This window comes from Heterodontus francisci, chromosome 34 (assembly GCF_036365525.1).
Source record: "Heterodontus francisci isolate sHetFra1 chromosome 34, sHetFra1.hap1, whole genome shotgun sequence".
Lineage (NCBI taxonomy): Eukaryota > Metazoa > Chordata > Chondrichthyes > Heterodontiformes > Heterodontidae > Heterodontus > Heterodontus francisci.
In genome coordinates, this window is record NC_090404.1 from 19,667,420 (window position 1) to 19,690,734 (window position 23,315).

A 23,315-nucleotide genomic window follows, 5' to 3' on the forward strand; every position below is an offset into this window, starting at 1 on the left:
AATTGCTCTGTACTCAGAATACAATTTCATGAGACTTACCTGACAGCTGATAATTGGTTTTACAGAGTTTCATGTTCTCAATGTCCTGCTTCTGTCTATTTATAGCTTGCTCATGTAAAAGGTGTTCTGTGAAGATGTGTCAACTAATGGAAAGCAATGTATATAAACATACCAGATGGCATGTTCTGGTACCTTGGTAAGTGATGTGTACAAATCAGTAGGTATATAAATGAATAAAAAGTAAACATTTCAGAGACATTGACAATCCAGAAACTTGAACATAAGTGGGGTCATTTTTTTTATTTTCTGCTATGACATAATCACCTGAACGAAGCAGAAAGCAAAACCAGGTGGGGAGGATTGTATACCAGTTATACAGCCTGTCCAATTTGCTGTCCATTAACTTAAATAGACAGGAATATCACATACATTCTGTTAGGAGCATGTGATACTCCCGAACCAATTTTCTTTTAGACAATGATTTACCTCCAAGCACTAACGAGGAAAATAACCTCATTAACTTTAGCAAATGTGGTGCCTCTATAGATAGAATGCTTGTTATTAAAAATATCATGACTCATGGTAGATTTTATAAATTAATATAATTAATCCTATTATAAAGATTCTAAACTGATATAATCTTGTTTGCAGTGCAGGTCTCAGTATAATCTTAATGAAAACTAATTAAAAATGTGGTTTTCCTCTTCATATGCCACGCAAAAATTGTACCAAATCTTGCTAGCGACAGTGGAAAAGTAATGAGACTAGTGTTGTACTTCCAGGAAGCAAATCCTGCACTCCGGGTCCCACTACCTGGTGGGACGTCCTGCCCCATGTGCCCAAAGATCTGCGGGTCGAGAATCAGCCTGTTCAATAACCTGAAGACCCAAGGCAGAAACTCACGAACTTGAGTAGACGTCATCCTCGAATCGAGGGACAGCCGACGACTTCTACAGTAACAAGTTTGAAGTTCTGTTGCATCATCCCCAAATCAGGCTCTAAAGTTTGGTCATGGCCCTGTGACAATGCAGCAGGTCCAATGGACAGCTGTATATCCCAACAGTGATGAACACTTCTGGCTCCTGTTCTACTGCATCAATTGGTGCAGTGGCAGCTGCATTTAACAGCAAGGTAAGCTGAAAATCATAACTATTGTGCAGGCTTGGAGAAAGGCAGCACTCTGTATATACATATTCATACATGTACAGAGTATTGTGCCATCAGCCTCAGAAGCCCAGTGACCATTTATAGTGACTGCAGAGAGCTCACAGGATAGTTGCACTGTAGCCGATGTACAACACTTGTGGTGCAGGACAGCCTTTTCCAGATAATCTTAAGTAATTTCAAACCACACACTGAAGAAACATGGTCAGACTTATATCCTTGCCTTGCAACATGATGGTGCAAAAGACAGCTTCACACTGACTCAAGGTTTACAGTGTGACTGGGGCAGTAGACAGTGAAAGTGAAGATGAACAATGAATGGAATTCAGCCATACACCTGAGCAAACTGATAAGTGGAAATTCCAGATCACTTCAGTTGCTGCAAAGCACAGGATATATTCAGTTTATACAGTTCATGCTCACTGCAGGATATTCACATACAGTAACCAGTTTGTGCAGGGTTTTCAGAAATTACTTCAGACAAACACTGCTGTGTAAATGGAAGCAAGTTTCAAATTCCTATTGACAGACCAATGTTTTTGCTGCAGACCAGCGACTTGCCAGCTACTGATCCTGCACCATTAATTTTAAACCATGTCAAATGAGCTGTGTCAGTTCTCAGGAGGTCTCTGCTAAGATATCCCATGAAGGCAAAAACAAACATTGGGAATTGGTCTGTGTTTACACACACCTCCTTTTTGACCATTTACAGAAGACTGACACACTGAAGTTGTGAATGAGTATGCAGTTCCACCTACTTGCTTTTGTGGTTCAAGTTCATTTCCACGAAGCTGCAAGATGATAAAATAAATAAAGACGACTTAAAAACAGGGAATAAACCTCTGGGCAGCTTCATGGTTGTCAGCCATTTAAAAAAAAAATGGAACTGACAGTTCCAATTTTTTTTTTTGAAGCTGGTCTTTGGTCAAAGTCGGGAGCTGAGAAGCTAACGGTGGATTTCCGAACTCCAATGTTGGAAATCTACCATTTGGAACATAGGAAGATAGGAACAGGAGTAGGCCATTCAGCCCCTCGAGCCTGTCCCGCCATTCAATGAGATCATGGCAGATCTGCAGCCTAACTCCATATACCTGCCTTTGGCCCATATCCCTTAATATCTTTGCTTAACAAAAATCTATCTATCTCAAATTTCAAATTAACAACTGTTCTAGCTTCAACTGCTGTTTGTGGGAGAGAGTTCCAAACCTCTACCACCCTTTGCATGAAGTGCTTCCTAACATCTCTCCTGAATGGTCTGGTCCTAATTTTTAGACTATGCCCCCTAGTTTTAGAATCTCCAACCAGTGGAAATAGTTTATCTTTATCTAGCCTGTCTTTTCCTGTTAATATCTTGAAGACTTTGATCAGATCACCCCTTAACCTTCTAAATTCTAGCAAAAACAGGCCGAATTTGTGTAATCTCTCCTTGTAACTTAACCCCTGTAGTCCAGGTATCATTCTTGTAAACCTACTTTGCACTCCCTCCAAGGCCGATATATCCTTCCTAAGATGTGGTGCCCAGAACTGCTCACAGTATTCCAAGTGGAGTCTAACCAGGGTTTTGTACAGCTGCAGCATAATCTGTGTCTTTATACTCCAATCCTCTAGAGAAAAGGCTAGCATTCCATTAGCCTTTATGATTATTTTCTGCACTTGCTCGTGGCATTTTAAAGATCTATGCACCTGAACCCCCAAGTCTCTTTGGACATGCACTGTACTTAACCTCTTCCCATTTAGAAAGTACCCTGCTCTATCCTTTTTTGGTCCAAAATGGATAACCTCACACTTGCCCGCATTGAAATCCATCTGCCACAGTTTTGCCCACTCACCTAGTCTGTCAATATCTCTTTGTAATTTTATGCTATCATTTAGACTTGTCTACAATGCCGCCTAACTTTGTATCAAATTGGATTTTGGATAGCAAATTTGGATAAATGACTTACTATGCCATCATCCAAGACGTTAATGAATAATGTGAATAATTGAGGCCCCAACACAGATCCCTGTGGGACACCACTCATCACATCCTGCCAATCGGAGTACTTACCCATTATCCCCACTCTCTGTCACCTACCACTCAACCAACTTCCTAACCATGTCAATAATTTGCCCTCAACTCCATGGGCTTCTACCTTAGTTAACAGTCTCCTATGTGGAACTTTATCAAATGCCTTCTGGAAGTCCATATAAATAACATCCATAGACACTCCCCTGTCCACTATCTTAGTCACCTCTTCAAAACATTCAATGAGATTTGTCAGGCATAACCTTCCAGTCATGAATCCATGCTGGCTGTCCCTGATTAACTGAAATTTTTCTCAGTGTTCAGTCACCCTATCCTTGATTATAGACTCCAGCAACTTGCCCACCACAGATGTCAGGCTAACTGGTCTGTAATTTCCTTGGTTCCCCCTTTCACCCTTCTTAAAAAGTGGAGTGACATGTGCAACTTTCCAATCCAGAGGGACCACTCCTGAATCTAGGGAACTCTGAAAGACTATAGTTAGGGCATCTACAATGTGCTCCCCTACTTCCTTTAACACCCTCGGATGGAAACTGTCAGGTCCTGGGGATTTCTCACTCTTTAGTTACATTAATTTCCTTGTTACTGATGTTTTACTTATGTTAATTGTATTAAGTCCCTGTCCCCCATCAGCCAGTAATTTTTTCAGGACTTCCGGCAAGTTATCCTCCTTTTCAACTGTAAATACTGAGGCAAAGTAATTGTTCAACATGTCTGCCATTTCCCCATTATCAATGACAATATCTCCAGTTTCAGCTTTTAGTGGGCCCACATTGCTCTTGACCACCCACTTTCCCTTTATGTAACTATAAAATTTCTTCTCATTGATTTTGATGTCCCTTGCAAGTTTACCTTCATAATCTCTTTTAGTAGCTCTTATAAGCTGCTTTGTGACCCTTTGCTGGTCTTTGTATCGATCCCATTCGGCCGGATCTGTGCTGCGTTTTGCATTTTTGTAAGCCATTTCTTTTTGTTTTATACTATCCCTAATCTCTTTAGTTGTCCATGGCTGTTTTTTTCTGTGAAGTGGAGCTTTTTCCTCTCAGGGGTATACACTCGCTCAGTATTTCGTGAAATGTTTCTTTAAATATTCTCCATTGTTCTTCAGTCGTTTGACCCATTAACAGATCTATCCAGTTTACTATGGACAGTCTCTGTCTCATCCCGGTAAAGTCAGCCTTACCCAAGTCTAAAATTCTAGTAGCTGATTCGTGCTTTTCACTTTCAAACGCTACCTTGAATTCGATCATGTTGTGATCACTATTTGTTAATGTTCACGCACAGTTAGGCTACTAATTAAATTTGGCAGACAATTCCTATCCCTGAGTTACTTGTGAACTCGCTGGTGTCTCAGCAGGTTGTTTGACTGAGTGAATCCCTTCCCACACTCAGAGCAGGTGAACGGCCTCTCTCCAGTGTGAACTCGCTGGTGTGTCAGCAGGTGGGATGCAGTTGTAAATCCCTTCCCACATTCTGAGCAGGTGAACGGCCTCTCCCCACTGTGAACTCGCTGGTGTGTCAGCAGGTGGGATGAAGTGGTAAATCCCTTCCCACATTCCGAGCAGGTGAACAGCCTTGTCCCAGTGTGAACTTGCTGGTGTGCGAGAAGGTTGGATGAAGTAGTGAATCCCTTCCCACACTCTGAGCAGGTCAATGACCTTTCCCCAGTGTGAACTCGCTGGTGTGTCAGCAGGGCAGATGAAGTAGTGAATCCCTTCGCACACACGGAGCAGGTGAACGGCCTCTCCCCAGTGTGAACTCGCTTGTGCGTCAGCAGGTGGGATGAAGTAGTGAATCCTTTCCCGCACTCTGAGCAGGTAAATGGCCTCTCCCCAGTGTGAATTCGCTGGTGTGTCAGCAGGCCGGATGAAGTAGTGAATCCCTTCCCACACTCGGAGCAGGTGAACGGCCTCTCCCCAGTGTGAACTCGCTGGTGTTCCAGCAGGTTGGATGGCCGAGTGAATCCTTTCCCACACTCGGAGCAGGTGAACAGCCTCTCCCCCGTGTGAACTTGCTGGTGTGACAGCAGGTGAGATAACTGAGTGAATCCCTTCCCACATTCTGAGCAGGTGAACGGCCTCTCGCCAGTGTGAACTCGCTGGTGTGTCAGCAGGTTGGATGAAGTCGTGAATCCCTTCCCACACTCTGAGCAGACGAATGGCCTTTCCCCAGTGTGAACTCGCTGGTGTGTCACCAGGTCAGATGAAGTAGTGAATCCCTTCCCACACTCTGAGCAGGTGAACGGCCTCTCCCCCGTGTGAACTCGTTGGTGTGGCAGCAGATACGATGAACTAGTGAATCCCTTCCCACACTCTGAGCAGGTGAACGGCCTCTCCCCAGTGTGAACTCGCTGGTGTACAATGAGGTCGCCTGATCGCCTGAACCCAGTCCTGCAGTGAGAGCACTTGAATGGTCTCTCGTCTGTGTGAACACGTTGATGGGACATCAGTTCAGTGGAACGTTTATAGCAGTTCCCACAGTCTAGACATTTAAAGGGTCTCTCCCCAGTGTGGACTCGCTGGTGTATCAGCAGCTGGGATGACCGAGTGAATCCCTTCCCACACTCGGAGCAGGTGAACGGCCTCTCCAGGGTGTGACTGCGTGGATGAGTTTTCAGCTCAACTGGATAATTCAGTCCCTTCCCACAGTCCCCATATTTACATGGTTTCTTCCCAGTGTGACTACACTTGTGTTTCAACAGGCCAGATGATCGGATGAAACCTCGTCCACACACAGAACATGTGTACAATTTCTCCCCACTGTGATCGCTGCTTTTTCCTTTCATGTTTAAAATCCGGTGATATTCAGGTTACGATAAATTGGGCGACTCCTTCAGATCCTGATCTGACGTTTGCTTTGCATTTCACGGCTGCAATTCCTCCCCTTCTAAAACCCTGTGAAATTGATTTAAAAAAGATAGTGTGAGAGAACCCACAAAAACACAAAGGCAGGTTGTGAAATGGAGCTGAATGAATCTGGTAATTTATGGGGCCGGCACAAGGAAAAAGTGACCATGAAAGCTGCTGGATTGATGTACAACCCCAACTGGTTCACTAATGTCCTTCAGGGAAGGGAACCTGACACCCAGTCTGGACCTACACAAGACTCTGCCCTCTATGGAGAGAGAGAGAGAGAGAGAAGGAGAGAGGGCGAGGTTAGAGGGGCAGGGAGAGGAGAGGTATTTTATACATTTACAACTCGACCAGAACCTTGGCAGAAACTCCCAAACCCTCAACTTCAATCATCTAGAAGGACCAGGGTAGCAGGCGAATGTGAACACCATCAGCTCCAAGTTGCCCTCCAAGTCACACAGCATCCTGACTTGTCTGACATCCAGTACTGGATGAACAGAAATTACCTCCAATTAAATATTGGGAAGTCTGAAGCCATTGTCTTCAGTTCCTGCTACAAACTGCACTCCCTCGCCACCAACTCTATCCCTCTCCGGGTCAACTGTCTGAGGCTAAACCAGACTGTTCATAATCTTGGCGTCACATTTGACTCCGAGATGAGCTTCCGACTGCCTATCAGTGCCATCATTCAGACCGCCTATTTCCACCTCAGTAACATCGCCAGGCTTCACCACTGCCTCAGCTCATCCGCCTCTGAAACTTACATCCATGTATTTGTTTCCTCTCAGCTTGACTATTCTAACACACTCCTGGCCGGCCTCCCACATTCTACCCTCTGTAAACTTGAGATCATCCAAAACTCTGCTGCCTGTGTCCTTACTCGGACCCAGTCCTGTTCACCCATCACCACTGTGCTCACTGGCCTACACAGGCTCCCAGTTAAACAGCAACTGCATTTTAAAATCCCCATCCTTGTTTTCAAATCCCTCCATTCCCTCACCCCTCACTATCTCTATAATCTCCTCCAGTCCTACAACCCTCCGAGAGATCAGGGCTCATCTAATTCTGACATCTTGAACATCCCTGATTTTCATTGCTCCACCACTGGTGGCCGTGCCTTCAGCTGCCAAGGCCATAACCTTTGGAAATCCCTCCCTAATCCTCTCCGCCTCTCTACCTCACCTTCCCTGATTCAGACACTGATTAAAACCCACCTCTCTGATCAAGCTTTTCGTCATCTGCCTAATATCTCCTTATGTGGCTCAGTGTCAAATGTTGCTTTGTAACACTACGGTGATAAGCCTTGGAACATTTTATTATATTAAAGGTGCTACATAAATACAAGTTGTTGTTAACTTGGACATATATCACCATTCCTTCATCATCCCTGGGTGAAAATCCTGTAACTCCTTCCCTAACACCATTGTGGGAGCACCTTCACCACACAGACTGCAGCGGTTCAAGAAGGTGGCCCACCATCACCTTCTCAATGGACAACTGGGGATTGGTAATAGATGCTGGTCTGGCTAGTGATACCCATATCCCAGGAATGAAGTAACAAAATCTGTATATTTAAAATGGATTAAAACCCTCTACAGAAATACTTGTTACTAAAATAAAATTCTTTTACACTGAGTGGTTGGTGTCTGTTTAGCAACCTCATCTCCCCCTCCCCTGGAATCTACATCCTTGACAGTCTGACATGGGAAATTGCTCCGCACAGCTGGGCTCAAAAGTACTCGGGATGAAACCCTGCTGCTTCTCCTCCATCTCCACTCCAGATCAAACTGATGCAACAAAAAAGATCAACACAGGAGGTCAGGGACCGACTTCCACATCCAACACCCACCCCGATATAAACCAGCTCTCAATTGGTCCGTCTGTGTTTCTCAACTCAGTTCACTGCCTACGCATAAATTAAAATAAAACCAAAATACTACACGGCTGCTGGAAACCCGAAATTAAAGGAGAAAATACTGGAAATACTCTGCAGGTCAGGCAGCATCTGTGGAGAATGAAATACAGTAAACATTTCAGGTGCACTGAGCCACCGGAACCTGCAGCCTGGAACTCGAAGTGGGAGCAGGAGGAAGAATGAGGAGAGGCAACATAGTCCAACACTCAGAGCAACCTATAATCCACCTACATTACCAGGATAGGGAGACAGAGTTTAGAAACACTCAGCAACACGACTCCAGTAAAACATCCCAGGAGGAAAAGGGGGAGCAGTGTGTGTACCTGCCCTGATATCCCCCTCCCCAGGCCTGTCAGTCAAACCCCCCCACTCCTCCCAGTCCACAGCTCAGCCTATCAGCTTGCAGCTTCCTGCACCTTGAGCCAGCCCTGCCCAGGTGTGGCCCAGTCCAAGGGGAGTCTTTGTGGAACCGGGGAGTGGGAGAGGGGGGACCTCCTGCCCTGTGCTGTGTCCCAAATGGTTCCTCCCTCCCCTCCCCCAGGCCCCTTTATAACTGAGCTCAGTTTCCTTTAAAGTTTTGTCCTTTGATGTTACAGTTTATTAATCTTTAATTCCTCCAAAAGAGCTGGAAATCTGGCGGCCGTTAACCCCGGGCCTGTCACCGGGAGAAGCCCCGCAGCTGCCGCCTCGCTCGGTACAAACGCGGGAACAGGAGCTTCCAGATGGGGGTGTCGAGGCCGACACCGGGTGTTTCTGAAGCCTCCCCGCCCACCGGCTCCATTCCTCTCCTGCACTCGGCGGTTTCTCACCCGCTGCGGATCCGACACTTCCGCCTCCGTTCCGTCCAGCACCCACATTGCGCATGCTCCAAACGCTGCCGCAAAGCGGCTGCGCACTCGGTACTTGACTCTCCCGCCAATCACAGCTCACAATGTCCGGGTGATTGACGGAAACCTGGAACAATAGAAAGAGGGGGGCGGTCCCCAGCCACTGAAATAAACGTAGAATACTGCAGATGCTGGAAATCTGAAAGAAAAACAAGAAGAGAGAAGCAGAGTTAATGTTTCAAGTCAGTGACCCTTCAACAGAACTGGCAAAGGTTAGAAATATAGAAGATTTTAAGCAAATAAAGTGGGGTTAGGGCAAGAGATAACAAAAGGCAAGGTGTTGATAGGACAGAGGGTCACAGAGAATAACTGACCAGAAAGTCATGGGGCAAAGGCAAAGGGTGTGTTAATGGTGTGCTGAAATACAAAGCATTAGCGCAGAGAGGGTGTTAAATGACAGAATAATGAAAGCCCTAGCCAAAAGTGCAAACATGAAAAAAAAGTGGGTAGGCACATGTTAACAAAAATTGATAAAACAAACTAAAATAAAAAATTTTTAAAATAAAAATGGGGGGAGGTGCCGTTACGCTCTGAAATTATTGAACTCAAGGTTCAGTCCGGCAGGCTGTAGAGTGCCTAATCGGTAAATGAGATGCTATTCCTCGAGATTGCGTTGATGTTCACTGGAACACTGCAGCAATCCCAGGACAGAGATGTGGGCATGAGAGCAGGGGGATGTGTTCAAAAGGCCAGCAACCGGAAGCACGGGGTTATGCTTTCGGACTGAATGGAGGTGTTCCACAAAGTGGTCATCCAACCTGTGTTTAGTCTCCCCAATGTAGAGGAGACCACATTGTGAGCAGTGAATACAGTATACTACATTGAAAGAAGCCATGAGGTCATGCTGCAGCTGTACAAAACTCTGGTGAGACCGCACCTGGAGTATTGCGTGCAGTTCTGGTCACCGCATTATAGGAAGGATGTGGAAGCTATGGAAAGGGTGCAGAGGAGATTTACTAGGATGTTGCCTGGTATGGAGGGAAGGTCTTACGAGGAAAGGCTGAGGGACTTGAGGTTGTTTTCGTTTGAGAGAAGAAGGAGGAAAGGTGACTTAATAGAGACATATAAGATAATCAGAGGGTTAGATAGGGTGGATAGTGAGAGTCTTTTTCCTCGGATGGTGATGGCAAACACGAGGGGACATAGCTTTAAGTTGAGGGGTGATAGATATAGGACAGATGTTAGAGGTAGTTTCTTTACTCAGAGAGTAGTAGGGGCGTGGAACGCCCTGCCTGCAACAGTAGTAGACTCGCCAACTTTAAGGGCATTTAAGTGGTCATTGGATAGACATATGGATGAAAATGGAATAGTGTAGGTCAGATGATTTCACAGGTCGGCGCAACATCGAGGGCCGAAGGGCCTGTACTGCGCTGTAATGTTCTGAAAAAAAAAAGTACAAGTAAATTGCTGCTTCACCTGAAAGGAGTGTTTGGAGCCTTGGATAGTGAGGAGAGAGGAGGTAAAAGTGCAGGTATTACACCTCCTGCGATGGCATGGGAAGGGGATGAGGTGTTGGGGGTAATGGAGAAGTGGACCAGGGTGTCACGGAGGGAACGATCCCTTTGGAATGCTGAAAGGAGAGGGGAGTGGAAGATGCATTTGGTAGTGGCATCACGCTGGAGGTGGCGGAAATGGCGGAGGATGATCCTTTGGATGTGGAGGCTGGTGGGGTGGAAAGTGAGGACAAGGGGAACCCTGTCCTGGTTCTGGGAGAGAGGGGAAGGGGTGAGGGTACAGGTGCAGGAAATGGGCCGGGCACGGTTGAGGACCCTGTCTGCCACAGTGGGGGGGGGGGGGGGGGGGGGGTGCGGGGGGGAATCCTCAGTTCAGAAAAAAGGAAGACATATCAGAAGCGCTGTCGTGGAAAGTTGCATCATCAGACCAGATGCATCGAAGATGGAGAAACTGGGTGAATGGAATGGAGTCCTTACTCTGTGGCTCAAGCCCCGCCCCTCACTCACTCCGATTGGTTGGAGGACCCCACGTCCACTTGGTCCTCAAGCCCCGCCCTTCACTCATGTGCTGGTGGCCGGAGCCAAGGCGGAGAGCATGGTTCAAGAAGGTAAGAGGAGGGGTGTGTTCGTAAAGCCTGGGGATTGCAGGCTGCAGACACACCGAGTGCGGAGCCAATCTAAACAGTGAGGGCCCATCTCACTGCTTAATGTAGACTAGAAGATTTTGTCCAAAGTCATTACTAGTTGGGTCAAGCCTACTCTGTAGTTGGTGATCCACCCTGATCAATCCTGTACTGTAGCCAGCAGGAAGATCTCTGATAGCCTCACGCTACTCAGGGATACGATCGCTTATGTGCAGGACAGGGAGGTGGACACCTGCCTCATCAGCTTGGACCAGAATGCTCTTGATAGGATATTGCACCCCTACATGATGGATGTACTCTCCAAAATGGGGTTTGGAAAAGGAATCAGCAATTGTATCCACCTGCTCTATCCAAACATCATTAGCGCAGTCACAATCAATGGGTGGGAATTAGAGAGTTTCCTGATCAAATCTGGAGTCAGACAGGACTCTCCTCTCTCCCCTGTATTTGCTTGCTGTATCAAACCTTCTGCTGAGTCCATTAGGAACGATGTGGGCATAAGAAGGGTGACAATCCCAGGCAGCGGAGGCACTCAGATCAAAGCCTCCTGGTACATGGACGACGTCGCTGTCTTCTGCTCAGAGCCACTATCCGCTCATAGGCTGAGGAGCATCTGCAACCAGTTCGAGCTGCCCTCGAGAGCCAAAGTAAATCATGGCAAGAACTGGGCCGACCGATCCTTTGTCACCTTCACCATCGGGTCAGGCCACCTGAAGGTGCTGGGGTTATAGTTCAGTTTGGAGTCTCACTGCCTCTGCATGCTGCCCTCAAGGTGACTGTGGTGGGGAAGAGACCATCATCCACCTCCTTCTGAAATGTGCCTATGCAAAGCAGGTCTGAAAAGAGATGCAGTGTTTTTTGTCGAGGTTCATCCCGAGCAGCTCTGTAACACAGGACTCCGTTCTCTACAGGCTGCTCCCAGGGACACACACTGAAATAAACATCAACTGCTGCTGGAGGACCATCAACTCGCTGAAAGACGCTCTTTGGTCTGCCCGAAACTTGCCGGTCTTCCAGTGCAAAGAGTTGTCCATGACCGGGTGTTGCAGACTGGCACATTCCAAGTTCCAGGACTACGTGCTGAGGGACGCACTAAAGCTTACGGCAGCAGCCGCAAAGGCTCAATGGGGAAAGGCCACTGTGTAAGGCTTGCCTGTCATAGTATTTCGAGGGGCTGTAACCCGTGTAAAACCTCTCAGGCTGTCTCCACCAAAATGTTTTGTTACTCTGTAATGTCAATGTACATTGCATTTAAAATGGGATAGCAAGGGCTGTGAGACACTTCATGTTTCTGTATCGAAAAAAATGTGATCGTTATTGTACTTAACGGAATGTGAAATTTGAACTGTTTTGTAATATATTTTTGCAAATTTTTAAGAATAAAGTATATTTTGGGGGGAAAAAGTGGTTATGTGTGAGGTTATCCACATTGATGAAAAAAAGAGTTTTTTAATTTTTCTTAAGAATGGTGAGAAATGTTCGTATTCAGAGGGACCTTGTACTTGTACATGAATCACAGAAAGTTAACATGCAAGTAGAGCAATTAAAGACAGGGCTAAATTGTGGCGAGTCGAAGAGACTTAGTAGTTGGCAGGAAAAAAGACAGAGGCGCAAGGGGAGAGCCAACTGTGCAACAGCCCCGACAAACAAATTTCTCTGCAGCACCTGTGGAAGAGCCTGTCACTCCAGAATTGGCCTTTATAGCCACTCCAGGCGCTGCTTCACAAACCACTGACCACCTCCAGGCGCGTATCCATTGTCTCTCGAGATAAGGAGGCCCAAAAAGAAAAAAAAAAAAGAGCAATTAATTAGGAAGGTAAATGGTATGTTAGCTTTTGTTACAAAGGGATTGGGGTACAAGAGAAAAGAAGTCTCACTACAATTATACTGGACATTGATGAGTCCCCACCTGGAGAACTGTGTGCAGTTTTGGTCTCCTTACATAAGGAAGGACATACTTGCCCTTGAGGGAATGCAATGAAGGTTCATTAGTCTGGGTCCTGGGATGGGGGCAAATATTCTATTTATTCACAGAATGTGGGCATTGCTGGAAAGGCCAGCATTTATTGCCCATTCCAAATTGTCCTTGAGAAGGTGGTGGTGAGTCACCTCCTTGAATATAACTGAGCAACTTGCTAGGCTGTTTTGTCGGGCAGTTAAGAGTCAACTACATTTCTCTGGGTGTGGAGTCACATATAGGCCAATAAAGGAAATTAGTGAAACAGGTGGGTTTTCAGGACAATCTGGTAGTTTCATGACCACCATTACTGAATCCTAGATTCATTTGAGTTTAAATCCCTGAACTGTCGTGATGAGATTTGAATTCATGTCTCTGCATTATTAGTCCAGGCCTCTGGATTACTAGTTCAGTAACATAACCACTCTGCTACAACACCCCCACTATGATCCGTCTCCTCCTATGAGGAGAGATTGAGTAGACTAAGCCTATATTCTCTGGAGTTCAGAAGAATGAGAGGTGATCTGACTGAAACATAATAAATTCTTAAGGGACTTGACAGGGTAGATGCTGAGAAAATGTTTCCCCTGTCTGGGGAATCTAGAACACTGGGTCACAGTCTCAGGATAAGGGGTCGGTCATTTAGGACTGAAATGAGGAGAAATTTCTTCACTGAAAGGGTTGTGAATCTTTGGAATTGTCTACCCCAGGGAGATGTGGATGCTCAGTCGTTGAGTATATTTAAGACAGAGATTGATAGATTTTTGGGTACTGAGTGAATTAAGGGATATGGGGATAGTGAGGGAAGGTGGGGTTGAGGTAGAAGATCAGCCATGATCTTGGTGAATGGCAGAACAGGTTCGAAGGGCCAAATGGCCTCCTCCAGCTCCTGTTTCTTATGTTCATTAAAACTCAGTCTGGTTCCTCTCAAGCTGCTGAGTGAGTGAATTAAATCATTCTTGACAAATTGCCATAATACCAGACTACAAGTCATGCCCGAAACATCATTTATTGGTTACAAATCACAACTTAGTTAAATCTGGGCACACAGACACTTTACATTTATATGTGTTTATACATGTCCATAATCAGAGTTATCCAGCAGCTGTGCACTAATAGGGAGAGTATTTCACAAAAACAAGTAATAAATGCAGGGGTGAGAGTGGACAAAGACCAAAAGGTCTGAAAATTAGTGGCCGAACAAGTGTCCAAATTTTTTTTTGACAATGATTCATGTAATTTTAGCACTGTTAATTAAACAAACTGGTTGAGTAATGGTAATTTTGTACAATTTTGCATATGTAATGAATAAAATTGCACTGTACTCAGAATACAATTTCATGAGACTTACCTGACAGCTGATAATTGGTTTTACAGAGCTTCATGTTCTCAATGTCCTGCTTCTGCCTATTTATAGCTTGTTCATGTAAAAGGTGTTCTGTGAAGATGTGTCAAATTTAATGGAAAGCAATATATATAAACATACCAGATGGCACATTCTGGTACCTTGGTAAGTGATGTGCACAAATCAGTAGGTATATAAATTAATAAAAAGTAAACATTTCAGAGACATTGACAATCCAGAAACTTGAACATAAGTGGGGTCATTTTTCTTATTTTGTGCTGCGACATAATCACCTGAACGAAGCAGAAAGCAAAACCAGGTAGGGAGGATTGTATACCAGTTATACAGCCTGTCCAATTTGCTGTCCATTAACTTAAATGGACAGGAATATCACATACATTCTGTTTGGAGCATGTGATACTCCCGATCCAATTTTCTTTTAGACAATTATTTACCTCCAAGCACTAAAGAGGAAAATAAACTCATTAACTTTCGCAAATGTGGTGCCTCTATAGATAGAATGCTTGTTTTTAAATATCATGTCTCACAGTAGATATTATAATTTAAATAACTGGTCACATTATAAAGATTCTAAATTAAAATAATCTTGTTTGCTGTGCAGATCTCATCATTATCTTAATGAAAACTAATTAAAGATGTGATTTTTCTCTTCAAAGGGTCCAAATATTATGCAATGTAATAATTGTACCAGATCTTGCGAGTGACAGTGGAAAAGTAATGAGACTAGTGTTGTACCTCTGGGAAGCAAATCCTGCACTCCGGGTCCCACTACCTGGTGGGACGTCCTGCCCCATGTGCCCAAAGATCTGCGGCTCGAGAATCAGCCTGTTCAGTGACCTGAAGACCCATGGCAGAAACTCGTGACCTTGAGTAGACGTCATTCTTGAATCGAGGGACAGCCGACGACAACCTCTACAGTAACAAGTTTGAGGTTCTGTTGCATCATCCCCAAATCAGGCTCAAAAGTTTGGTAATGGCGCTGTGACAATGCAGCAGGTCCAATGGACAGCTGTATATCCCAACAGTGATGAACTCTTCTGGCTCCTGTTCTACTGCATCAATTGGTGCAGTGGCAGCTGCATTTAATAGCAAGGTGAGCTGAAAATCATAACTATTGTGCAGGCTTGGAGAAAGGCAGCACTCTGTATATACATATTCATACATGTACAGAGTATTGTGCCATCAGTCTCAGAAGCCCAGTGACCATTTATAGTGACTGCACAGAGCTCACAGGATAGTTGCACTGTAGCCAATGCACAGCACTTGTGGTGCAGGACAGCCTTGTCCAGATAATAAGCAATTTCAAACCACACATTGAAGAAAATGGCCAGAGTTATACTCCTTGCCTTGCATCACTATGGTGCAAAAGACAGCTTCACACTGATTCAAGGTTTACAGTGTGACTGGGGCAGTAGACAGTGAAAGTGGAGATGAACAATGAATGGAATTCAGCCATACACCTGAGCAAACTGATAAGTGGAAATTCCAGATCACTTCAGTTGCTGCAAAGTACAGGATATATTCAGTTTATACAGTTCATACTCACTGCAGGATATTCACATACAGTAACCAGTTTGTGCAGGGTTTTCAGAAATTACTTCAGACACACACTGCTGTGTAAATGGAAGCAAGTTTCAAATTCCTATTGATAGACCAATGTTTTTGCTGCGACTTGCCAGCTACTGATCCTGCACCATTAATTTTAAACCATGTCAAATGAGCTGTGTCAGTTCTCAGGTGGTCTCTGCTAAGATATCCCATGAAGGCAAAAACAAATATTGGGAATTGGTGTTTGCACACACCTCCTTTTCGGCCATTTACAGAAGACTGACACACTGAAGTTGTGAAGGAATAGGTAGTTTCACCCACTTGATTTCTTGGTTGAAGTTCATTTCCACCAAAGTGGAAGACTATTAAAAAAAAAGACTATTTAAAAACACGTAAAAAGACCTCTGGACAGCTTTGTGGTTGGATAGCTTTAAAAAAAATTCAGAAATGACAGTGAACTGACAGATCCAATTGTTTTATTAAAGCTGTTCTTTTGGTGAAGGGTAGAAGGGGAGAAGCCAGTGGTGGATTTCCCAAACCCCAATATCGAAAATCTGCTATTTGGTAGATATTTCTCATCCCTGAGTTACCTGTGAACTCTCTGGTGTGTCAGAAGGTTGGATGACTGACTGAATCCCTTCCCACACACAAAGCAGGTGAATGGCCTCTCTCCAGTGTGAACTCGCTGGTGTGTCAGCAGGTTGGATGAAGTCGTAAACCCCTTCCCACAATCTGAGCAGGTGAATGGCCTCTCCCCAGTGTGAATTCGCTGGTGTGCCAGCCGCTGGGATGGAGTAGTGAATCCCTTCCCACACGCTGAGCAGGTGAATGGCCTCTCGCCAGTGTGGGCTCGCTGGTGTATCAGCAGGTCAGATGAAGTAGTGAATCCCTTTCCACACTCTGAGCATGTGAATGGCCTCTCGCCAGTGTGGACTCGCTGGTGTGTCAGAAGATTGGATGACCGAGTGAATCCCTTCCCACACTCTGAGCAGGTAAACGGCCTCTCCTCACTGTGAACTTGCTGGTGTCTCAGTAGGGTGGATGAGTCAGTGAATCCCTTCCCACATTTGGAGCAGGTGAACGGCCTCTCCCCAGTGTGAATGCGCTGGTGTGTCAGCAAGTCGGGTGAAGTAGTGAATCCCTTCCCACACGCCGAGCAGGTGAATGGCCTCTCCCCAGTGTGAACTCGCTGGTGAGCCAGCAGGTTGCATGACCGACTGAATCCCTTCCCACACTCTGAGCAGGTGAATGGCCTCTCCCCAGTGTGCACTCGCTGGTGTCTTGTCAGGGCAGATGAAGTAGTGAATCTCTTCTCACACTCAAAGCAGGTGAACGGCCTCTCCCCAGTGTGAACTCGCTGGTGTACAGTGAGATCAGATGATCGCTTGAACCCAGTCCCGCAATGAGAACACCTGAATGGTCTCTTGTCAGTGTGAACACGTTGATGGATCATCAGTTCAGCAGAACTTTTATACCAATTTCCACAGTCTTGACATTTAAAAGGTCTCTCGTCGGTGTGAACTCGCTGGTGTCTCAGAAGTTGGGATGAAGTCGTGAATCCCTTCCCACACTCTGAGCAGGTGAACAGTCTCTCAGCAGTGTGAACTTGCTGGTGTTTCAGCAGGTCAGCTGACTGAGTGAATCTGATCCCACACCCGGAGCAGGTGAATGGCCTCTCCTGAGTGTGAACTTGCTGGTGTGTCACTGGGTGGGATGAATCAGTAAAGCCCATCCCACACACTGAGTAGGTGAACAGTCTCTCCCCGGTGTAAATATGTTGGTGCACAGTGAGATCAGATGATTGCCTGAACCCAGTCCCGCAGTGAGAACACCTGAACGGTCTCTCCTCAGTGTGAACACATTGTTGGGACATCAGTTCAGCTGAACATTTATAGCAATTCCCACAGTTTGGACATTTAAAAGGTCTCTCCCCAGTGTGAACTTGCTGATGGCTCAGCAGGTCAGATGATTGAGTGAATTCCTTCCCACACCCTGAGCAGGTGAACAGCCTCTCCAGGGTGTGACAGCATGGATGAGTTTTCAGCTCAACTGGATAATTCAATCTCTTTTCACAGACCCCGTATTTACATGGTTTCTTCTCAATGTGATTGCGCTTGTGTTTCGACAGGCCAGATGATCGGCTGAAACCGCGTCCACACACAGAACACGTGTACAGATTCGTCCCACTGTGATCGGTGCTTTATCCTTCTATGTTCAAAATCCAGTGATATTCGGGTTTCGATATATTGGGCGTCTCCTACAGATCCTGCTCTGACATTTGATTTACGTTTCACGGCTGTAATTCCTCCCCATCTAAAATCCTGTGAAATTGATTTCAAAAAGGAAAAAGATAGTGTGAGAGAACCCACGAAAACACAAAGGCAGGTTGTGAAATGGAGGTGAATGAATCTGGTAATTTATGGAGCCGACACAAGGAAAAAGTGACCATGAAAGCTGCTGGATTGACCTACAACCCCAACTGGTTCATTAATGTCCTTCAGGGAAGGGAACCTGCCTCCCAGTCTGGATCTACACCCAGAGGACTCCTCCCTCTATGGGAGGAAAGAGAGGAAGGGAGAGGTGGGAGGGACAGGGAGAGGAAAGGGATTTTATATATATGTACAACTCGACCAGAACTTTGACAGAACCTCCCAAACCATCAACATCCATCATCTAGAAGGATCAGTGTAACAGGTGTATGTGAACACCATCCCCTCCAAGTCACACTCCATCCTGACTTGTCTAACACCCACGACTGGCTGAACTGGTATTTCCTCCAGTTAAATATTGGGAAGTCTGAATCCATTGTCTTCAGTTCCTGCGACAAACTCCACTCCCCGGCCACCAACTCTATCCCTCTCTGTGGCAATCTGTTTGAGGCTAAGCCAGACTGTTCATAACCTTGGTATCATATTTGTCCCCGAGATGAGCTGCCGGCTGCGTATCGGCGCCATCACTCAGACCGCCTGAGTAATTGCGGTCGTAGTTCCCACAGGTCTCTGCGTCCCAGAAACCAGTCTATCCAACGTGCTGATTTCCAGCAAGCGTTAAGTGCGCATGCTCCCTACGGCCAGGCACGAGGCATTCTGGGAGGCCTCGCTCCTGTCCTTTGTCCCAAGTCGATGTCCTGCTGTGCCATTTTCTATAGCACAGGAGGTGCAGTCGAGAGGTTCGAGCGGTCCTGCCATTCCTCTATCAGATAATCAACCTCGTTACCACTAATAATCCTTAGTAATACTAATAAATCTTACTACCTGAAAATAAAAGAGAAGACTCGCCAGCTACTCACTTCCCTTCTATTGGTGTCAGTTAAATCTCGGGAAGCTCCCCCTTTATTCTGAGGAAAACTGGAATGTTTAATTTCCAGCTCCTTGGATTAACTTCCTAACTTTGGAGAAAGGGAAACAAAGCTACAATACTTACCCGCCACTCAACTCACAGGCTTCCTGACTCGGTGGAAACTGGAGAAGAAACCAGGAAGGGGAGACGCTGCACCATCGCTTTAATGGTCCCCACCTCCTCGGCGGCTCTGATTCAGCGCCTGAGAGCCGCTGAGACTCGGTGATGCTGTCGCTGCATTCGGCCCCGCTCAACTTCCTGGAACCGCAACACGCATGCTCCGCGCACACAGGCGGGGCGGGGGGGGGGGGGGGCGCCTTTCCGCACCTGCGCGTTGCGGCCCTTCTGATAGAGATCGACCGTATTCATCTTCGCGCAGCTTTCTGGGTATGATTGTCTGCCATTTCTGTGGAGCAGAATGGAGGGAAAGTTCATGGCTCAGAATCAAAGAATCACAGAATTGTTACAGCGCAGAAGGAGGCATTCGGTCCATTCTATCCGCACCAGCTCTCTGAAAGAGCAACTCCCTCAGTCCCATTCCCCCTGTTATCCCACACATTCTTCCCTTTTATATAACTGTCTAATTCCATTTTGAATATTTCTGTTGAACCTGCCTCCGTCACGTTATCAGGCAGCGCATTGCAGACCTTAACCACTCGCTGCATGAAAAAGTTTTTCCTTGTGTCATTTTTGCTTCTTTTACCAAATGCTTTAAATCTGTGCCCTCTCGTTCTCGATCTTTTCACGACTGGGAACAGTTTCTCTCTATCTACTCTGTCCAGACCCCTCATGATTTTGAATACCTCTATCAAATCACCTCTCAGCCTTCTCTTCTCCAAGGTGAACAGTCCTAACTTCCCTTATTTTGAAATTGTGACCCCTGGTTCTAGACTCCCCAACCAGAAGAAACATCTTACCTGCATCTACCCTGTTTATTCCTTTAAAGTATTTTGTAGGTTTCCATGAGATCTCCTGTCATTCTTCAAAAATCTGGAGAATACAGGCCCAGTTTCCCCAATCTCTCTTCATTGGACATTCCTGCCATCCTGGGAACAAATCTGGTGAATCTTCGTTGCAATAATATCCTTCCTAAGATAAGGGGACCAAAACTGCACACAGTACTCCAAGTGTGGTCTAACCAAGGTTCTATACAATTGAAGCAAGACTTCACTACCCCTGTACACAAATCCTACTGCGATAAAGGCTTACATACCATTAGCCTTTTTAATTGCTTGCTGCACCTGCATGTTAGCTTTCAGTGACTTATTAACAAGGACACCCAGCTCCCTTTTGTACATCTACACTTTCTAATCTTTCACCATTTAAGAAATACTCTGCACATTTATTCCTCCTACCAAAGTGGATAACTTCACATTTTCCACATTACATTATGAAGTCTGTGCAAATCCCCTTGAAACCACTTTGGTTCTTCTTCACCACTTCTTCCTCACAACACACATTCCCACCTAGTTTTGTGTCATCCGTGAACTTGGAATTACCACATTTGGTCCCCACATCCAAATCATTGCTATCTATTGTGAACAGCAGGGGCCCAAGCACTGCGAATGTGGTACCATTATTCAAGAAGGGTAGTTGGGATAAACCAGGTAATTACAGGCCAGTGAGCCTAACATCAGTGGTAGGGAAACTATTGGAAAAAATTCTGAGAGACAGAATTAATCTCCACTTGGAGAGGCAGGGATTAATCAAGGATAGTCAGCATGGCTTTGTCAGGGGGAGATCATATCTAACAAATTTGATTGAATTTTTCGAGGTGGTGACTAGGTGTGTAGATAAGGGTAAAGCAGTTGATGTCGTCTACATGGATTTCAATAAGGCTTTCGATAAGGTCCCACATGGGAGATTGGTCAAGAAGGTAAGAGCCCATGGGATCCAGGGCAATTTGACAATGCCAGTGAGCCTCTGCATGTCCTTACTCTATGTACATCCCTCTGTTTGGCTGGACATGAATTAAAGGTGCAGGGTCTGTTCACGGGGAGTGGGGAATTAGATAGGGTCTGTTCATAGGGAGGGGGAATTAGACAGGGTCTGTTCACAGGGAAGGGGAATTAAGCAGGGTCTGTTCACAGGGAGGAGGCAATTAGACAGGGTCTGTTCACAGGGAGGGGGAATTAGACAGGGTCTGTTCACAGGGAGGGGGAATTAAACAGGGTCTGTTCACAAGGAGGGGGAATTAGACAGGGTCTGTTCACAGGGAGGGGGAAGTAAACAGGGCCTGTTCACAAGGAGGGGGAATTAGACAGGGTCCATTCACAGGGAGGGGGGAATTAGACAGGGTCTGTTCACAGGGAGGGGGCAGTTAGATAGGGTCCATTCATGCCAACATATGAATTAGGAGCAGGAGTAGGCCACTCCTCGGGCCTGCTCTGCCATTCAATAAGATCATGGCTGATCTGATTGTAACCTCAACTCCACATTCCCGCCTACTCTCAATAACCTTTCATCCCCTTGCTTATCAAGAATCTAGCTACCTCTGCCCTAAACATATTCAAAGACTCTGCGTTCATCGCCTTTTGAGGAAGAGAGTTCCAAAGACTCACAACCCTCAGAGAGAAAAGAATTTCTCCTCATCTCTGTCTTAAATGGACGACCCCTTATTTTTAAACAGTGACGCCTAGTTCCAGATTCTCCCACAAGAGGAAACATCCTTTTCAGATGCACTCTATCGAGTCCTCTCAGAATCTTATATTTCAATCAAGTTGCCTCTTACTCTTCTAAACTCCAGCGGATACAAGCCTAGCCTGTCCAAACTTTCCTCATAAGACAACCAGCCCATTCCAGGTATTAGTCTAGTAAACCTTCTCTGAACTGCTTCCAATGCATTTACATCCTTCCTTAATTAAGGAAACCAATACCGTACACAGTACTCCGGATGTGGTCTCACCAATACCCTTGCTGAGCGAAGCATAACCTCCCTACTTTTGTATTCAATTCCCCTTGCGATAAATGATAACATTCTATTAGCTTTCCTAATTATGTGCTGTACCTACATACTAACCTTTTGCGATTCATACACAAGACACCCAGATCCCTCTGCATTTCAGAACTCTGCAATCTCTCACCTTTTAGATAATATGCTTCTTTCATATTCTTCCTGACAAAATGATCAATTTCACATTTTCCCACACTGTACTCCATTTGCCAGATCTTTGCTCACTCACTTAACCTATCTACATCCCTTTGTAGCCTCTTTATGTCCTCTTCACAACCTACTTTCCTACCTATCCTGTGTTATCAGAAAATTTAGCAACCATTCCTTTGGTCCCTTCATCTAAGTCATTTACATAAATTGTAAAAAGTTGAGGCCCCATCACTGATCCCTGCGGCACAGCACTCATTAATTCTTGCCAACCAGAAATAACCCATTTGTACCAACTCTCTGTTTCCTGTTAGCTAGCCAATCTTCTATTCAGACCAATATTTTACCCCTTACACCATGAGCTTTTATTTTCTGCAGTAACTTGTGATGTGGTGCCTTATCAAATGCCTTCTGGAACTCTAAGTACAATACACCCACTGGTTTCCCTTTATCTACAGCACATGTAACTCCCTCAAAGAACTCCAATAAATTGGTTAAACATGATTTCCCTTTCACAAAATCATGTTGACTCTGCCTGATCACCTTGAACTTTTCTAAGTGCCCTGCTACAACCTCTTTAATAACAATTTCGAACCACCTCCCTATGACAGATGTTAAGCTAACTGGCCTTTAGTTTCCTGCTTTCTGTCTCCTTCCCTTTTTGAATAAAGGAGTTACTTGGCTATTTTCCAATCTAATGGAACCTTCCCAGCATCTATGGAATTGTGGAGACTGAAAACCAAAGCATCAACTATCTCACTAGCCACTTCTTTTAAGACCCAAGGATGATATCCATCAGGATCCGGAGACTTGTCGGCCCACAGCTCTAACAATTTGCTCAGTACCACTTCCCTGGTGATTGTAATTATCTTGAGTTTCTCCCTGCCTTCCATTTCCTGACTTACAGCCAATTCTAGGATGTTACCTGTATCCTCTATAGTGAAGACTGATGCAAAATATCTGTTCAATTCATCTGACATCTCCTTATTTTCCATTATTAATTCCCCAGACTCACTTTCTTTAGGATCATTGCTCATTTTGTTAACTCTTTTCTTTTTAAAAACAT

The 23,315-nt window shown here is 45.4% G+C and overlaps 1 protein-coding gene across 1 annotated transcript in view; it reads right to left on the reverse strand.

Moving 5' to 3' along the window:
- The window catches only part of LOC137348699 (uncharacterized), a 146,794-nt gene that overhangs the window by 44,622 nt on the left and 78,857 nt on the right, over positions 1-23,315 (reverse strand). The window contains 9 exon segments of the mRNA XM_068013955.1: positions 40-126; positions 730-878; positions 1,923-1,955; positions 4,516-6,031; positions 8,617-8,980; positions 12,882-12,939; positions 16,401-18,067; positions 18,712-18,828; positions 19,477-19,555. Of these exon segments, the coding sequence (XP_067870056.1) occupies positions 40-126; positions 730-878; positions 1,923-1,955; positions 4,516-6,031; positions 8,617-8,980; positions 12,882-12,939; positions 16,401-18,067; positions 18,712-18,828; positions 19,477-19,555 (4,070 nt within the window).